General features: G+C 47.7%; 1 protein-coding gene across 1 annotated transcript; it reads right to left on the bottom strand.

Annotated features, from left to right (window-relative positions):
• Positions 1-16880: 16880 nt before the first annotated feature.
• On the bottom strand, positions 16881-17492 carry LOC139833984 (uncharacterized). The gene is made up of 2 exons (XM_071824367.1): positions 17335-17492; positions 16881-17199 (listed from the first exon to the last, which is right to left on the bottom strand). The coding sequence occupies exons 1-2, from the start codon at positions 17490-17492 to the stop codon at positions 16881-16883; spliced, it is 477 nt and encodes a 158-aa protein (XP_071680468.1).
• Positions 17493-17880: the final 388 nt, after the last annotated feature.

The raw sequence follows: 17880 nt of genomic DNA, 5'->3' as shown, positions 1-17880 counted from the left end.
ATAGCTACCGGTAGAGCCCTCAGCCTCGGGGGAGAACTACTCCCTCCTCATCATGGAAGACATATGTCGGTGGTGTCGATGGAGATGACTCCGGGGGAAATTCCCCATCCCGGTGGCGTGCCGGAACAGAGACTTATGTCCCCCGAAACTTGTCTTCGCGATGGCGGCGGCTACGAAACTCTTCGTGGAATATCGTCGATTGTGGTAGGGTTTTCGCGACGGACAGAATATATAGGCAAAAGGGCGGAGTCGGAGGAGCCAGGGGGTGGCCTCCCCACCTGGTGGCGCGGCTAGGGAGGGGCCCGCGCCCATGTATGGTGTGGGGCCCCCTTGGCCCCCCTCCGGCCCTTCTCTGGCTCTCCGGTTCCGTCTCGGCAAAATATTGACTTCCGTCTTCGTGGGGTCCAATTCCGAGAATATTTCCTCGTGTAGAATTTCTGAAACCAAAAACAGCAGAAAACAGGAACTGGCACTTCGGCATCTTGTTAATAGGTTAGTTCCGTAAAATGCATAAAAATGATATAAAGTGTATATAAAACATGTGAGTATTGTCATAAAACTAGCATGGAACATAAGAAATTATAGATACGTTTGAGACGTATCAGCGATCAACATGGCTATTGTAGCCAACTAGCTCCCGATAACTCCTAGCCATCTCGAAGCCCAGGCGATTGATACGTCCCCGACGTATCCATAATTTCTGTCGTTCCATGCTTGTTTTATGACAATACTTACATATTTTGCTTGCACTTTATGATGATTTCATGCATTTTCCGGAACTAACCTATTAACGAGATGCCACAGTGCCAGTTCCTGTTTTCTGCTATTTTTGGCTCCAGAAAGGCTGTTCGGGCAATATTCTCGGAATTGGACGAAATCAACGCCAAACCTCCTATTTTTCCCGGAAGACTCCAGAACACCGAAGAAGAGTCAGAGAGGGGCCAGGGGGCCACCACACCACATGGCGGCGCGGGCCAGACCCTGGCCGCGCCGGCCTAGGGTGAGGCGCCCTGTGTGCCCCTCGCGCCGCCTCTTCGCCTATAAAATCCCTTTCGACCTAAAAACACCGTACCAATTGACGAAACTCGAGAAAGACTCTGTGGGCGCCGCCACCGTCGCGAAACTCCAATTCGGGGACAGAACCTGCTCCGGCACCCTGCCGGAATGGGGAAGTGCCCCGGAAGCCATCTCCATCAACGCCATCGCCTCCATCATGCTCCGTGAGTAGTTCCCCCATGGACTACGGGTTCTAGCAGTAGCTATGTCGGTATACTCTCCTCCATGTACTTCAATACAATGGTCTCATGAGCTGCCTTACATGATTGAGATTCATCTGATGTAATCGGTGTTGTGTTTGTTGGGATCCGATGGATGATACATTATGATTAGTCTATCTATAAAGTTTGTGAAGTTATTGTTGCTGCAATCTTGTTATGCTTAATGCTTGTCACTAGGGCCCGAGTGGCATGATCTTAGATTTGAGCTCTATATTGTTACTTAGATTGTATCTACAAGTTGTATGCACATGTCACTGTCCGGAACCAAAGGCCCCGAAGTGACAAGAATCGGGACAACCGGAGGGGATGGCGGTGATGTGAGGGACACATGTTTTCACGGAGTGTTAATGCTTTGCTCCGGTACTCTATTAAAAGGAGTACCTTAATATCCAGTAGTTTCCCTTGAGGCCCGGCTGCCACCGGCTGGTAGGACAAAAGATGTTGTGCAAGTTTCTCATTGCGAGCACGTACGACTATAATTGGAAAACATGCCTACATAATTAATAATCTGGATGTTCTGTCTTAATGCTTTGATTCCTATCAATTGCCCAACTGTAATTTGTTCACCCAACACTTGTCACTTATTGGAGAGTTACCACTAGTGTAGATCGCTGGGAACCCCGGTCCATCTCTCATCATTACATACTCGTTCTATATGTCATTGGAAGTAGTATCAACTATCTTCTTGTGCCATTGCTCTCATATTGCTATTACTGCTGCTGTGTTACTGTTACTACTGCTCTCATATTACTGCTACTTTCACATCACCCCTGTTGCTAGTACTTTTCCAGGTGCAGCTGAATTGACAACTCTGTTGTTAAGGCTTATAAGTATTCTTTACCTCCCCTTGTGTCGAATCAATAAATTTGGGTTATACTACCCTCGAAGACTGCTGCGATCCCCTATACTTGTGGGTTATCAAGACTGTTTTCTGGCGCCGTTGCCGGGGAGGCATAGCTCTACTCATAAGTTCACCTGGGGAGTACACTCTACCTCTCTCTCTGTTTTATTTTATTTTGTTTTGCTTAGTTTACTTTTTCCTAGTTTACTTGTGCTTAGTTTATTTCTGTCTAGTTTTATTTTGCGTAGTTTACTTTTGCTTAGTTTATTTTTGTCTTGTTTTATTTGTCTCATATACCCAAAAATCCATAAAAATTTGAAAAACCGAAAAATTAAAAACTGTTGTTATGGGAGAACCTACAACCTACTTGGAGCTTATAGAATGTTATAATAATTATAGAGAATCAAGAACTGGTAAAATAATGAGTGCTATGATAGAGAAATTAAATACAATTGCTAGAATCTTGCTTAGACGCCATGATATAAACTGTTGCTCTCAACAGGATAAACATCTTAAATTTCAATGTGGCTTTAGTGAGGAATTTTTAATTAAGAACTATAATCGGAATTGCTATATTCATTATGGGTTCGAAGAGGTAGAACAATTTGTCTTATTTATGGGAGCCTCCGAGATAGAATCCTTCATGGTTGAGAATTATGGTGGACACCGAAGCGGCAGTCAACATCATGCCGTACTCTATGCTACGTCGGCTGGGACGCTCTAGCTCAGATCTAATCAAGACCAACGTGACATTGAGCGATTTCAACGGTCAAGCGTCTGACGCACAAGGTGTTCTGAACGTGGATCTGACCGTAGGAAGGAAAACTATCCCTACAACGTTCTTCATCGTCGATAGCACGAGCACTTATGCTGTTCTGCTAGGAAGAGATTGGATCCACGCCAAGCTTGCATTCCCTCCACGATGCACCAATGCATAATCTGATGGGATGGAGATGAGGTAGAAGTCGTCCAGGCCGATGATTCAGCCGAAATTTCAACGGCTGGCATGAACGCATGGGAAGCAGCAGGCCAAGAACCCCTCTCAGGTATCAATTTGGACGACTGCGAGCGCATCGACGTGACGAAGGGAAGGGTTAAGCTGGTTTTATCCACTGGCCTGACCATGTAGCTGAGGCAAAGCAATGAGCAAATGGGGCGAGGCTGATCCTTGTGATCGGCCCCAAAAATTATGAAGGAGCATTACAGAACCTTCAGTCAACACTTCAATAGATATGGAGGCCGATTCCAGCGATCGGCCAAAATTATCCTCACCACATGTTCTGCTTGTGTTCGTCCTTGATCCTATCAGGAGCCGACGTGCGAATTACAGAGCCGATATCTGCCATTCCCTGACAGATTCGGCTCGGGGGGCACCTAAACACGATGAACATGGGAACAGGTGCAGGAGGACATGTGTGCAGCGAAATATTGGGGCCGATAGGAAAAAATCGGCCAGTAAAATTTTTTTTTATCATAGCCGATGCAAAGCCATCGACTCTAGTACAGTTACACAAGACCAGTGGAACATCGGCGCCCAGTGGAAGGAAACTGATCGATGGGGGCAAGTCTGGCTGATTCTTCATGGTGACTATCTCGGATTACCAGATTACCTAAGGTCAGAGCCTATTCTCGCCGTGATTGAGGCTCGGGGGGCAGCTCGCCCTGAAAGTTCTCTGCTCTGGGGAGCCGATTTCGTTGAAATCGGCTGACTCTGCATCATGACTCGGAAAGCAGATGGTGGCATGTTTGGTTGACTCACTGCTGTTCTCACCTTAATGAAGGCTCGGGGGGCAACTGACTGCGCAGAAATTTTGAGGAACTGGTGTGTGGCAATCGGCTCATTAGCCATTGACCGAATTGACAATCGGCTAAATGAGCATAAAAGGACTCGGCAAAGTCAAAACTGGAGGAATTCTTCATTGATAAACAAGACTCCTTACAAAGAATAAGTCGATTGCTCAAAGGGAGAGGTACAAAAAGAAGGGTCTGCTGACCAAACTGCTACTACTAGACCTACACTAGTGGATCCTATCTACGGACCGTCGCTGCCCTCGTCGTCGTCCTCGGAGCTCTCATCGGCACTGCTGCCGATGGGCTCTTCATCGCTGCTTCCGTAGCCCTCTATGGGAGCTTCATCCTCCTCGTCATCATCGCTGTCGTCGTCGTCCCACCACATGCGGAGACGTTTCGCCGGTGGGTAGCCCTCGAGGGAGTCGTCTTCGTCTTCCTCCTTCTCTTCTTCGGAAGAGGGACAGCCGTCCCAGGGGAGCAAGTCATCCTCGCTTTCCGATTCCAGTTCCCCATCGGCTAGGAACTGGAGATCTTCATCCCCGCTGGTCAGGGACTTGTCATCCTCGGACCAGACGGAGGAGGCATGGTCCTCCTGGTCCCATTCTTCTGGTGCGCGTACGTCCGGAGGTGTCTCGCGGGAGGAGGAAGACCCATAGGAAAGATCGGAGGAGGAAGAGGAGGAAGAAGACATGGTAGCGTAAGAGGGTTCTTTGGGTGCCAATGGCTGGAACAGAGAAAGGATGAAGAGGGCTAATCAATCGGCACGGTTAAATAAAGAGGAGCCTAGTAGAGATTCGATGCCGTTGCAGTTTCCGAGGGGGTGAGGCCAGAATTGTCAAATCATACAGAGAAGGTGAGAAGGCAAGCCATCATGATGAAGAATACTGCGACAGGTCTGCTCTGCCACGACATGACCCTTCGAAGGAAAAACAGAGTGGTTTTGAAATTATCATTGCCAAAACTAGGGGGGCATGTGTTATCACCAGATTTTGGCCAAATCAGGAGGTGGGCCGTAAGGGAGATGGGCTTGGAAGATTACACGTGGAAGATCTCTGAAGCGGCCTTGCACGAAGAGTTTGGGCTAGATTGCCCGTGTATCTTTAATTATAGTAGATTACATCTTAGATTAGAAGATAGAGTTTTACCCGTGCACGGTTAGGTGCACGCCTGAATTAGAAAGTCCCCTGGACTATAAATATGTATCTAGGGTTTATGGAATAAACAACAACCAACGTTCAACCAACAAATCAATCTCGGCGCATCGCCAACTCCTTCGTCTCGAGGGTTTCTACCGGTAAGCGACATGCTGCCTAGATCGCATCTTGCGATCTAGGCAGCACAAGCTCCACGTTGTTCATGCGTTGCTCGTACTGAAGCCTTGTTGATGGCGAGCAGCGTAGTTATCATAGATGTGTTAGGGTTAGCATAGTTCTTCGCGTAACATGCTATCGTAGTGCAACCCTTGCATGTCTAGCCGCCCTCACACCTATCTTAGGTGTGGGGGCGGCACCCCGCTTGATCATTATTTAGTAGATCTGATCCGTTACGATTGCTCCTTGTTCTACAAGGATTAGTTTAATATCTGCAATAGTTAGGCCTTACAAAGGGGTGGAGGATCCAGCGGCACGTAGGGTGTCGTTCGCTGGCCCTAAACAGGATGTTCCGGGGATCAACCTCGTGTTGGTTTTTAGGCCTTGTTTAGGATCGGCTTACGATCACCGTGCGTGGCCGCGAGGCCCAACCGTGAGTAGGATGATCCGATTATGCGGTGAAAACCCTAAATCGTCGTAGATCTCATTAGCTTTATCTTGATCAAGCAGGACCACCATATATTCGTGCACCTCGTACGAATCATGGGTGGATCGGCTCCCTGAGCCGATTCACAGGATAACCTGAGAGCCGATCGAGGCTCGTATTTAATGTTTACGTGTATGCCATGCAGGAAACTAAGCGAGGCATCTCCATCACCTTCCTGACCAGGTATAGGTCAGGTGGCACGCCCTTGCATCAGCATCGGACGTGTGACCAGAAGGCTTTGCGGGCCGTCGCTCGGAGGGACCTCAGCCAGCCGCAGCTCTAGGTTGTTCCCGGCTCTACGGTGTTGCCCGTCGCTGCCCGCCGGTGGGTTTCGACGACAACACATTCTGCACGCACGCCGGTGGGACAAGCTTCTACATCAACCACATCGCCATCTACATCTGAGATGGCGGACGGCACGCCAGTCACGTACGAGGATCTGACGGACGAGCTCAAGAAGAAGTATGACGAGATCAAAGTCATCCTCGAAGCCGACCTCATCGGCTCTTTCCACAGAACCCGTTCACATGGCATCAGGTGGAAGGGGTTCTCGCCTAATGGTGCACTAGATGGGATAGACCTCTCTGCCCCGTCGGAAGAACGCACCAGGTCCCTGCGGCAGGAGATCAACTACTTGGTGGCTCACTCGCTACACCGCCATTCTGGGAACCTGGTCAACACGTTGGAGCGTGTCGCTCTCCGCGTGATCCAGGAGATCATGAGGCACCAGTACTCGCCGTCAGGACCAGCTCTCGGGACGCATCAAGGAGAGTTGCCACTCCAGTCCCGTCCACCGCTGCCATATGCGTTGGCAGCACCAGAAGTGCCGGCTACACCGGCATTCGTAAATCTACAAGATCGGTGGTGACCCTAGTGACTACCAGTTCTTGCCCGAGGCGCCTAAGGAGATCCCTCACGGGTACACGTGCACGTATGTGCCAGGCTGGCAGCCCAGGGCACTCACAAACCAGGCCACAACATCAGGGACTTCTGGGAAAACAGGAGGGACGTCAACGACAGAGCTTGAGAAGCAGACGTGGCTAACTAAGTACGCCACCCCGACGAACCTCCAGAGCTCAGCTCCTGCAGTTGGCTCAGAGCTGGAAAAGCAAACATGGCTGGCTAAGTATGCCACCCCGGCGAATCTTCAGAATTCAACTCCTGCAGCCAGCACAGCGGATCAGATCAGTACCATACTAAGAGACCAGTTCGGCATGGTGCCGAAAAGAAGGGCCATCGGCTATTCCAAGCCGTACCATGACGACTACGAGATGATCCCGCTACCACCTAAATATCGGCTCCCTGACTTCTCCAAATTCAGTGGATCAGATGGTTCCAGCTCCATCGAGCACGTGGGCCGATATTTGGCGCAACTAGGACCGGCTTCAGTGTCGGATCAACTACGCGTGAGGCTCTTCTCACAGTCCCTCATGGGATCGGCTTTCGGATGGTACACCTCTTTGCCACCAGACTCCATCCGGACTTGGAAGCAGTTGGAAGAGCAGTTCCATATGCAGTACCATTCAGAGGATTCCGAGTCTGGCATTGCCGATCTAGCACAACTACGTCAGAAGCGCGGAGAAACTGTGACAGAATACATCCAGCGCTTCAGGAATCTTAGGAACCGATGTTATTCGGTTCGTATAACTGAAAAAGAAGTAGTCGAGTTGGCAGTAGCAGGCCTTGCAACACAGCTCAAGGACATGGCCTCCCAAGCAGATTATCCCTCACTGGCGCACATGGTTCAGAAACTATCGGCATATGAACAGCGCCACCCGGACCTGTACCAAGACAAGTTCAAGCGTGCAGTCGTCCTGGTCGATGCAGAGGAAGACGAAGTTCCTGCGGGAGACCAAGAGGTAGCGATGGCTGAATGGACTCGGGGAGGAACCCCCGTATCCTGCAAATGGGTAAAGCCACCAGGCCCGCCCAGGGGATTTGATTTTGACGTGACCAAGACTGAGCAAATCTTCGACCTCCTGCTCAAGGAGAAACAGTTGACGATTCCTGAAGGTCTCAAATTCCCCACGGTGCAAGAGCTGAACGGAAAGCCATACTGCAAATGGCATAACTCGCTCTCCCATGCCACCAACGACTGCAGGGTATGGCGTCAGCACATCCAAGCGGCGATAGAAAAAGGGCGTCTAATTTTCAACCAATACGCCATGAAGGTCGACACCCAGCCCTTCCCCGCCGTTAACATGGTAGAGTGCACTTACCCTGAAGGTTGCCAGCCAGGATCCTCGTTCAGCATCAACATGGTAGGACCTGGGAACCACTCTGGCAAAGATAGAGACGAGGGCAGCTGCTCTCATAGCAAGGACACAGAAGAGGCCGCTCCACGCGATCAGCTCCGTCATGATGGCAAGCGCTACGTCACAGAGGGAGAAGTGAAGAACATGAGATATCAAAGACCCCTCTCTGATCACCTCCTCAACAAGTATGTGAGTCAGTATGACCAACGCTGACGATCCAGCGATGATGATGAGAAAGATCGTCTGGCTAGAGAAGCCAGAAGACATCGTCGGCACGATCGCGATGAGGAGGAGCACGAGCGCCGTGCCACGGAAAAATCAAGGGAGCAAGATGACAACGACAGATCGGGACTGCCCCTTCTTCAGACACTGCTGGGATTCAGGAATGAGCCGATTGCCCACAATCGGCAATTGCCCAGAATGCAACCAGAAAAAGAAGGAGGCAGCCAACGTGTCTGTGTTCAAGCGCCTAGGGCCTCTCCCGCCACAAAGCAAACGTGCTGAGTCCCCTCGGTGGGCAGATCTCGAGGAGTCCGAAGACGAGGGACAAGAAGAAGAAGAAGACAGGTACCACCGGCCAAGGTGGTGCCCTGATGGACTCAGCCGTTCACAAAAGCGCAGGGTTCAGCGATTGCGCGGCCTGGAGGAAGCCGAAAGGTTATACTTGCATACGTTAAGGAAGGCACGACCTGATCTGGCTGCGAAAGTTCAGCGAACCCTGGACGAAGAAGGTCGTCCACGGAAAATGGAGTGGCGCCCCAAACAAAGGAAAGCCGATGATGAAACATCGGCTGGCACAAACATGGTGTTCATCCTCCCTTCGGAGTTCAGTGCTCCAGGATTAGACGAGGCACCTGTTGCACAACTTGACTGCGGCCCGAGGCCGGTTATCTTTGAGAAGCCACGAGAAAGAAGCTACAGACATCTGAAGGCCTTGTATTTGCGAGGTTATATCGATGGGAGGCCTGTAAATAAGATGCTGGTGGACACCGGAGCGGCGATCAACATCATGCCGTACTCTATGCTACGTCTACCGGGACGCTCTAGCTCAGATCTAATCAAGACCAACGTGACATTGAGCGATTTCAACGGTCAAGCGTCTGACGCACAAGGTGTTCTGAACGTGGATCTGACCGTAGGAAGGAAAACTATCCCTACAACGTTCTTCATCATCGATAGCACGAGCACTTATGCTGTTCTGCTAGGAAGAGATTGGATCCACGCCAACTGCTGCATTCCCTCCACGATGCACCAATGCATAATACAGTGGGATGGAGATGAGGTAGAAGTCGTCCAGGCCGATGATTCAGCCGAAATTTCAACGGCTGGCATGAACGCATGGGAAGCAGCAGGCCAAGAACCCCTCTCAGGTATCAATTTGGACGACTGCGAGCGCATCGACGTGACGAAGGGAAGGGTTAAGCTGGTTTTATCCACTGGCCTGACCATGTAGCTGAGGCAAAGCAATGAGCAAACGGGGCGAGGCTGATCCTTGTGATCGGCCCCAAAAATTATGAAGGAGCATTACAGAACCTTCAGTCAACACTTCAATAGATATGGAGGCCGATTCCAGCGATCGGCCAAAATTATCCTCACCACATGTTCTGCTTGTGTTCGTCCTTGATCCTATCAGGAGCCGACGTGCGAATTACAGAGCCGATATCTGCCATTCCCTGACAGATTCGGCTCGGGGGGCACCTAAACACGATGAACATGGGAACAGGTGCAGGAGGACATGTGTGCAGCGAAATATTGGGGCCGATAGGAAAAAATCGGCCAGTAAAATTTTTTTTTATCACAGCCGATGCAAAGCCATCGACTCTAGTACAGTTACACAAGACCAGTGGAACATCGGCGCCCAGTGGAAGGAAACTGATCGATGGGGGCAAGTCTGGCTGATTCTTCATGGTGGCTATCTCGGATTACCAGATTACCTAAGGTCAGAGCCTATTCTCGCCGTGATTGAGGCTCGGGGGGCAGCTCGCCCTGAAAGTTCTCTGCTCTGGGGAGCCGATTTCGTTGAAATCGGCTGACTCTGCATCATGACTCGGAAAGCAGATGGTGGCATGTTTGGTTGACTCACTGCTGTTCTCACCTTAATGAAGGCTCGGGGGGCAACTGACTGCGCAGAAATTTTGAGGAACTGGTGTGTGGCAATCGGCTCATTAGCCATTGACCGAATTGACAATCGGCTAAATGAGCATAAAAGGACTCGGCAAAGTCAAAACTGGAGGAATTCTTCATTGATAAACAAGACTCCTTACAAAGAATAAGTCAATTGCTCAAAGGGAGAGGTACAAAAAGAAGGGTCTGCTGACCAAACTGCTACTACTAGACCTACACTAGTGGATCCTATCTACGGACCGTCGCTGCCCTCGTCGTCGTCCTCGGAGCTCTCATCGGCACTGCTGCCGATGGGCTCTTCGTCGCTGCTTCCGTAGCCCTCTATGGGAGCTTCATCCTCCTCGTCATCATCGCTGTCGTCGTCGTCCCACCACATGCGGAGACGTTTCCCCGGTGGGTAGCCCTCGAGGGAGTCGTCTTCGTCTTCCTCCTTCTCTTCTTCGGAAGAGGGACAGCCGTCCCAGGGGAGCAAGTCATCCTCGCTTTCCGATTCCAGTTCCCCATCGGCTAGGAACTGGAGATCTTCATCCCCGCTGGTCAGGGACTTGTCATCCTCGGACCAGACGGAGGAGGCATGGTCCTCCTGGTCCCATTCTTCTGTGCGCGCGTACGTCCGGAGGTGTCTCGCGGGAGGAGGAAGACCCATAGGAAAGATCGGAGGAGGAAGAGGAGGAAGAAGACATGGTAGCGTAAGAGGGTTTTTTGGGTGCCAATGGCTGGAACAGAGAAAGGATGAAGAGGGCTAATCAATCGGCACGGTTAAATAAAGAGGAGCCTAGTAGAGATTCGATGCCGTTGCAGTTTCCGAGGGGGTGAGGCCAGAATTGTCAAATCATACAGAGAAGGTGAGAAGGCAAGCCATCATGATGAAGAATACTGCGACAGGTCTGCTCTGCCACGACATGACCCTTCGAAGGAAAAACAGAGTGGTTTTGAAATTATCATTGCCAAAACTAGGGGGGCATGTGTTATCACCAGATTTTTGCCAAATCGGGGAGGTGGGCCGTAAGGGAGATGGGCTTGGAAGATTACACGTGGAAGATCTACTGAAGCGGCCTTGCACGAAGAGTTTGGGCTAGATTGCCCGTGTATCTTTAATTATAGTAGATTACATCTTAGATTAGAAGATAGAGTTTTACCCGTGCACGGTTAGGTGCACTTTGAATTAGAAAGTCCCTGGACTATAAAGATGTATCTAGGGTTTATGGAATAAACAACAACCAACGTTCAACCAACAAATCAATCTCGGCGCATCGCCAACTCCTTCGTCTCGAGGGTTTCTACCGGTAAGCGACATGCTGCCTAGATCGCATCTTGCGATCTAGGCAGCACAAGCTCCACGTTGTTCATGCGTTGCTCGTACTGAAGCCTTGTTGATGGCGAGCAGCGTAGTTATCATAGATGGGTTGGGGTTAGCATGGTTGTTCGCGTATCATGCTCTCGTCGTGCGCCCCTTGCATGGCGAGCCGCCCTCTCCCCTCTCTTAGGTGGGGGGGCGGCACCCGCTGATCATTATTTAGTAGATCTGATCCGTTACGATTGCTCCTTGTTCTACAAGGATTAGTTTAATATCTGCAATAGTTAGGCCTTACAAAGGGGTGGAGGATCCAGCGGCACGTAGGGTGTCGTTCGCTGGCCCTAAACAGGATGTTCCGGGGATCAACCTCGTGTTGGTTTTTAGGCCTTGTTTAGGATCGGCTTACGATCACCGTGCGTGGCCGCGAGGCCCAACCGTGAGTAGGATGATCCGATTATGCGGTGAAAACCCTAAATCGTCGTAGATCTCATTAGCTTTATCTTGATCAAGCAGGACCACCATATATTCGTGCACCTCGTACGAATCATGGGTGGATCGGCTCCCTGAGCCGATTCACAGGATAACCTGAGAGCCGATCGAGGCTCGTATTTAATGTTTACGTGTATGCCATGCAGGAAACTAAGCGAGGCATCTCCATCACCTTCCTGACCAGGTATAGGTCAGGTGGCACGCCCTTGCATCAGCATCGGACGTGTGACCAGAAGGCTTTGCGGGCCGTCGCTCGGAGGGACCTCAGCCAGCCGTAGCTCTAGGTTGTTCCCGGCTCTACGGTGTTGCCCGTCGCTGCCCGCCGGTGGGTTTCTGACGACAACAGAATGTTATGTCCCTGTGGATTCTCTTGAAATATTCCCTATGAGTAAAACTTGTGAGAATAATTATGCTACTGTTATTTATGATAATCCATGCTACTTTGATAAATCTTATGATAATGCTTTGTTTGTGCCTGATGTCGAAATGCATGGTACTAAAGAATTTTGCTTAGCAAATGTTTATGATAAAGCTCTAGATGATGGTCCTATGTTACTTGATACTATTAATTGTACTACTAATGAAAATGGGATTGGAGAGTCCTTGACTTATTCTATGAGTCCCATATCTCTTGAGATTGATCAACTACCTTGTTATCTTATTAATAAAAGTAAGTTTGAAAGTTTTTATTCCACTATTCTTGAACTTGATAAAAATTATGTGTTTGGAAATCATGAGAAGCATGCTATATGTGATAGTTATATTGTTGAGTTTGTTCATGAAGCTACTGAAAATTATTATGAGAGAGGAAAATATGGTAGTAGAAATTTTCATGGTACTAATACACCTCTCTATATGCTGAAATTGTTGAAGTTACACTTGTTCTATCTTCTTATGCTTGTCACTTTGTTCTTCATGAATTTATTTGTGTACAAGATTCCTTTGCATAGGAAGCATGTTAGACTTAAATGTGTTTTGGATTTGCCTCTTGATGCTCTCTTTTGCTTCAAATACTATTTCTTGCGAGTGCATCATTAAAACTGCTGAGCCCATCTTAATGGCTATAAAGAAAGCAACTTCTTGGGAGATAACCCATGTGTTATTTTGCTACAGTACTTTATTTTATATTTGTGTCTTGGAAGTTGTTTTCTACTGTAGCAACCTCTCCTTATCTTAGTTTTGTGTTTTGTTGTACCAAGTGAAGCCTCTAATCGAAGGTTGATACTAGATTTGGATTTCTGCGCAGAAACAGATTTCTATCTGTCACGAATCTGGGCTGTTTTCTCTGTAGGTAACTCAGAAAAATATGCCAATTTACGTGCGTGTTCCTCAGATATGTACGCAACTTTCATTAGTTTTGAGTTTTCTGATTTGAGCAACGGAAGTATTTTATTAAAATTCGTCTTTACTGGCTGTTCTGTTTTGGCAGATTCTATCTCTGTTTTTTGCATTGTCTCTTGTGGACTTTAAGCGAGCTTTTCTAGACATAGAGAGCTGTAGCTAATGTTTTATTGAGTTCTTGCAATGTGCCACTACAGGACCAAGGTGGATTCAAAATTTTTGAGTACTAACCCCTCTAATGAAGTTTATGAGAAGTTTGTTGTGAAGGAAGTTTTCAAGGATCAAGAGAGGAGGATGATATATGATCAAGAAGAGTGAAAAGTCTAAGCTTGGGGACGCCCCCGTGGTTCATCCCTGCATATTTTAAGAAGATTCAAGCGTCTAAGCTTGGGGATGCCCAAGGCATCCCCTTCTTCATCAACTTATCAGGTTCCTCCCCTGAAACTATATTTTTATTCGGTCACACCATATGTGCTTTACTTGGAGCGTCTGTGTGCTTTTATTTTTGTTTTTGTTTGAATAAATTCGGATCCTAGCAATCCTTGTTTGGGAGAGAGACACGCTCCGCTTTTTCATATGAACACTTGTTCTTCGTTTTACTTTTAATGTTCGATGATAAAAGTTGGAAGCTACAATACTTATTGGTTATTTGGTTGGGAAAAGAAAATGCCTCATATGTCTTGGATAATTTGACACTTGGCAATTGTTTTGAGCTCTCAAGTAGATCATAAGTTTTTGCATGTAGTTTAAACCTATTAATGGAGAACTACCGTAAAGCTTGTTAAAATTGGTTTGCATAATTGATCTCTTTTAAGGTCCAGATATTTTCGGGTAAAAGTGTTTGAGCAACAAGGAAGACAGTGTAGAGTATTATAATGCTTGCAATATGTTCTTATGTAAGTTTTGATGTACCGGTTCATACTTGTGTTTGTTTCAAACAACCTTGCTAGCCTAAGCCTTGTACTGAGAGGGAATACTTCTCATGCATCCAAAATCCTTGAGCCAACCACTATGCCAATTGTGTCCACCATACCTACCTACTATGTGGTATTTCCTGCCATTCCAAAGTAAATTGTTTGAGTGCTACCTTTAAACAATTCAAAATACTTCTCAATTTGTGTTTATGTTTCATAGCTCATGAGGAAGTATGTGGTGTTTAGCTTTCAACCTTGTCATTTACTTTTGACGGACTCTCACATGGACTAGTGGCACATCCGCTTATCCAATAATTTTGCAAAAAGAGCTGGCAATGGGATTCCCAGTCCCAAATTAATTAACTTAAATAGACACTCCTCCATGGTTTGTGATTGATGGACGGCACCCGAAGGATTCGGTTAGCCATGGCTTGTGTAAGCAAAGGTTGGGGGGAGTGTCATCATCATAATAAAACTAAAATAAAAAGGCACTCCTTCATGGTATGAGATTGTTGGCAGGCACCCGAGGATTCGGTTAGCCATGGTTTGTGTAAGAAAGGTTGGAAGGAGTGCCACATAAATATGCAAATAATTCATGGGAGCCGCTCTTGAAAGTCCGGTTGGCGAGGTAGTTGGTGTACCCATTACCATTCGTTGACAACAACAAACACCTCTCAAAACTTTACTTTTATGCTCTCTATATGTTTTCAAAACCAAAGCTCTAGCACAAATATAGCAATCGATGCTTCCCTCTACGAAGGGTCATTCTTTTACTTTATGTTGAGTCAGTTTACCTACTTCTTTCCATCTTAGAAGCAAACACTTGTGTCAACTGTGCATTGATTCTTACATACTTGCATATTTGCATTCATCATATTACTCTATGTTGACAATATCCATGAGATATACATGTTGAAAGTTGAAAGCAACCGCTGAAACTTAAATCTTCCTTTGTGTTGCTTCGATGCTTTTACTTTGAATTTATTGCTTTATGAGTTAACTCTTGTGCAAGACTTTTGATGCTTGTCTTGAAAGTACTATTCATGAAAAGTTTTGCTATATGTTATCTACTTGTTAGCAACTATAGATCATTGCCTTGAGTCACTTCATTCATTTCATATGCTTTGTAATAGTATGATCAAGGTTATGTAAGTAGCATGTCACTACAGAAATTATTCTTTTTATCGTTTACCTGCTCGGGACGAGCAAGAACTAAGCTTGGGGATGCTGATACGTCCCCGACGTATCCATAATTTATGTCGTTCCATGCTTGTTTTATGACAATACTTACATGTTTTGCTTGCACTTTATGATGATTTCATGCATTTTCCGGAACTAACCTATTAACGAGATGCCACAGTGCCAGTTCTGTTTCTGCATTTTTGGCTCCAGAAAGGCTGTTCGGGCAATATTCTCGGAATTGGACGAAATCAACGCCAAACCTCCTATTTTTCCCGGAAGGCTCCAGAACACCGAAGAAGAGTCAGAGAGGGGCCAAGGGGCCACCACACCACATGGCGGCGCGGGCCAGACCCTGGCCGCGCCGGCCTAGGGTGAGGCGCCCCTAGGTGCCCCCCCTGCGCCGCCTCTTCGCCTATAAAATCCCTTTCGACCTAAAAACACCGTACCAATTGACGAAACTCCAGAAAGACTCCAGGGGCGCCGCCACCGTCGCGAAACTCCAATTCGGGGGACAGAACTCTGTTCCGGCACCCTGCCGGAACGGGGAAGTGCCCCCGGAAGCCATCTCCATCAACGCCATCGCCTCCATCATGCTCCGTGAGTAGTTCCCCCATGGACTACGGGTTCTAGCAGTAGCTATGTCGGTATACTCTCCTCCATGTACTTCAATACAATGGTCTCATGAGCTGCCTTACATGATTGAGATTCATCTGATGTAATCGGTGTTGTGTTTGTTAGGATCCGATGGATGATACATTATGATTAGTCTATCTATAAAGTTTGTGAAGTTATTGTTGCTGCAATCTTGTTATGCTTAATGCTTGTCACTAGGGCCCGAGTGGCATGATCTTAGATTTGAGCTCTATATTGTTGCTTAGATTGTATCTACAAGTTGTATGCACATGTCACTGTCCGGAACCAAAGGCCCCGAAGTGATAAGAATCGGGACAACCGGAGAGGATGGCGGTGATGTGAGGGACACATGTTTTCACGGAGTGTTAATGCTTTGCTCCGGTACTCTATTAAAAGGAGTACCTTAATATCCAGTAGTTTCCCTTGAGGCCCGGCTGCCACCGGCTGGTAGGACAAAAGATGTTGTGCAAGTTTCTCATTGCGAGCACGTACGACTATAATTGGAATACATGCCTACATAATTAATAATCTGGATGTTCTGTCTTAATGCTTTGATTCCTATCAATTGCCCAACTGTAATTTGTTCACCCAACACTTGTCACTTATTGGAGAGTTACCACTAGTGTAGATCGCTGGGAACCCCGGTCCATCTCTCATCATTACATACTCGTTCTATATGTCATTGGAAGTAGTATCAACTATCTTCTGGTGCCATTGCTCTCATATTGCTATTACTGCTGCTGTTATCACATTACTACTGCTCTCATATTACTGCTACTTTCACATCACCCCTGTTGCTAGTGCTTTTCTAGGTGCAGCTGAATTGACAACTCAGTTGTTAAGGCTTATAAGTATTCTTTACCTCCCCTTGTGTCGAATCAATAAATTTGGGTTATACTACCCTCGAAGACTGCTGCGATCCCCTATACTTGTGGGTTATCAGTGATCGTACAAAGCGGCATAGCGCACTTGCTCGTAGCTCAATGGAACATTGGCCCACCTAAATATCAGTTCATCTTGTTTTTCTTGCGCGGCGTCCTTCTTCTTGTATTTCTTCCTCTTCTTTTTCTCAAGATTTGTCCCAATGATAGAATTCTCCAGATCATATAGAATTGGAATGGGAATATTTTTGGGATTCGGGAGTATCTTCTGGAGGTCGAAAGCAGAAGTAATATGGATACCGTAGGGACTCAGCATCTCCACATCCTTGCCGATAGCCGCGCCGCAGAATCTGATGGTCTCGTCCTGCACGAACTCCCTGAGAACTTGTGGCACTTCATCAGCCTGACAAATCTAGAATATCAAATTCTCGGACGCCACCGAGAGTTGAAGGACGGCGGCGCGCTAATCACCCTCGCGAGGTTCGGTTAACTTGCAGTCCAAGCCGACACACTTGGTTGGTGCTTTGTCGAGATAGTCCCTCTTCACGGCACGGATCCACTTCTCCAACCTTCTTGCACGGAGAGCGACCGTGACCTTGAAAGACATCCCTTCGGCCATGAGGTGGTATACCCGAGTTCGAGGAGCCGGGTCGCGCGCGAGGTGCTCCATTGAGTCCGAAACGTCGATGGAGAGGAGATCTTGTATGTCGCATGCCTTCGCTGATCTGTCGGCAGAGCCACGCACGTTTTAATTTGCTATGAGCATTCCTCGTTGGCTCTTCTTCGCAATGAGCCGTGGACTGTTATTCCTCCTTCAGCTCTTGTGCTCTCTGCCTACTCTGGCACTTATTGGGCTGGAAGTCCTCACGATCCACGGGGAATTGATACCACGGGGATATGATGTGTTCTTTGGATTTAGTTTGATTGTTTGGAGCACTCATAAGCAGGCTACGATTTTTCGTAGTAGCACTGAATTTGAGTACAAGGCTGTTGCTCATGCATTTGCTTCATCAGTTGGGAATCTCCCTAGATCAGCCTCCAGTTCTTTGGTATGATAA

Source organism: Lolium perenne, chromosome 7 (assembly GCF_019359855.2).
Source record: "Lolium perenne isolate Kyuss_39 chromosome 7, Kyuss_2.0, whole genome shotgun sequence".
NCBI lineage: Eukaryota > Viridiplantae > Streptophyta > Magnoliopsida > Poales > Poaceae > Lolium > Lolium perenne.
Note: the sequence above shows the minus strand (reverse complement) of the source record. Positions and strands in the feature narration are given on the sequence as shown.

What these genes read in the sequence shown, in the direction of transcription:
- LOC139833984 (XM_071824367.1), bottom strand. Translation starts at nt 17,492, where the DNA reads ATGGAGCACCTCGCGCGCGACCCGGCTCCTCGAACTCGGGTATACCAC. An exon ending in CTCGACAAAGCACCAACCAA is followed by an intron (nt 17,200 to 17,334) that starts GTGTGTCGGCTT and finishes ACAAGTTCTCAG; the next exon opens with GGAGTTCGTGCAGGACGAGA.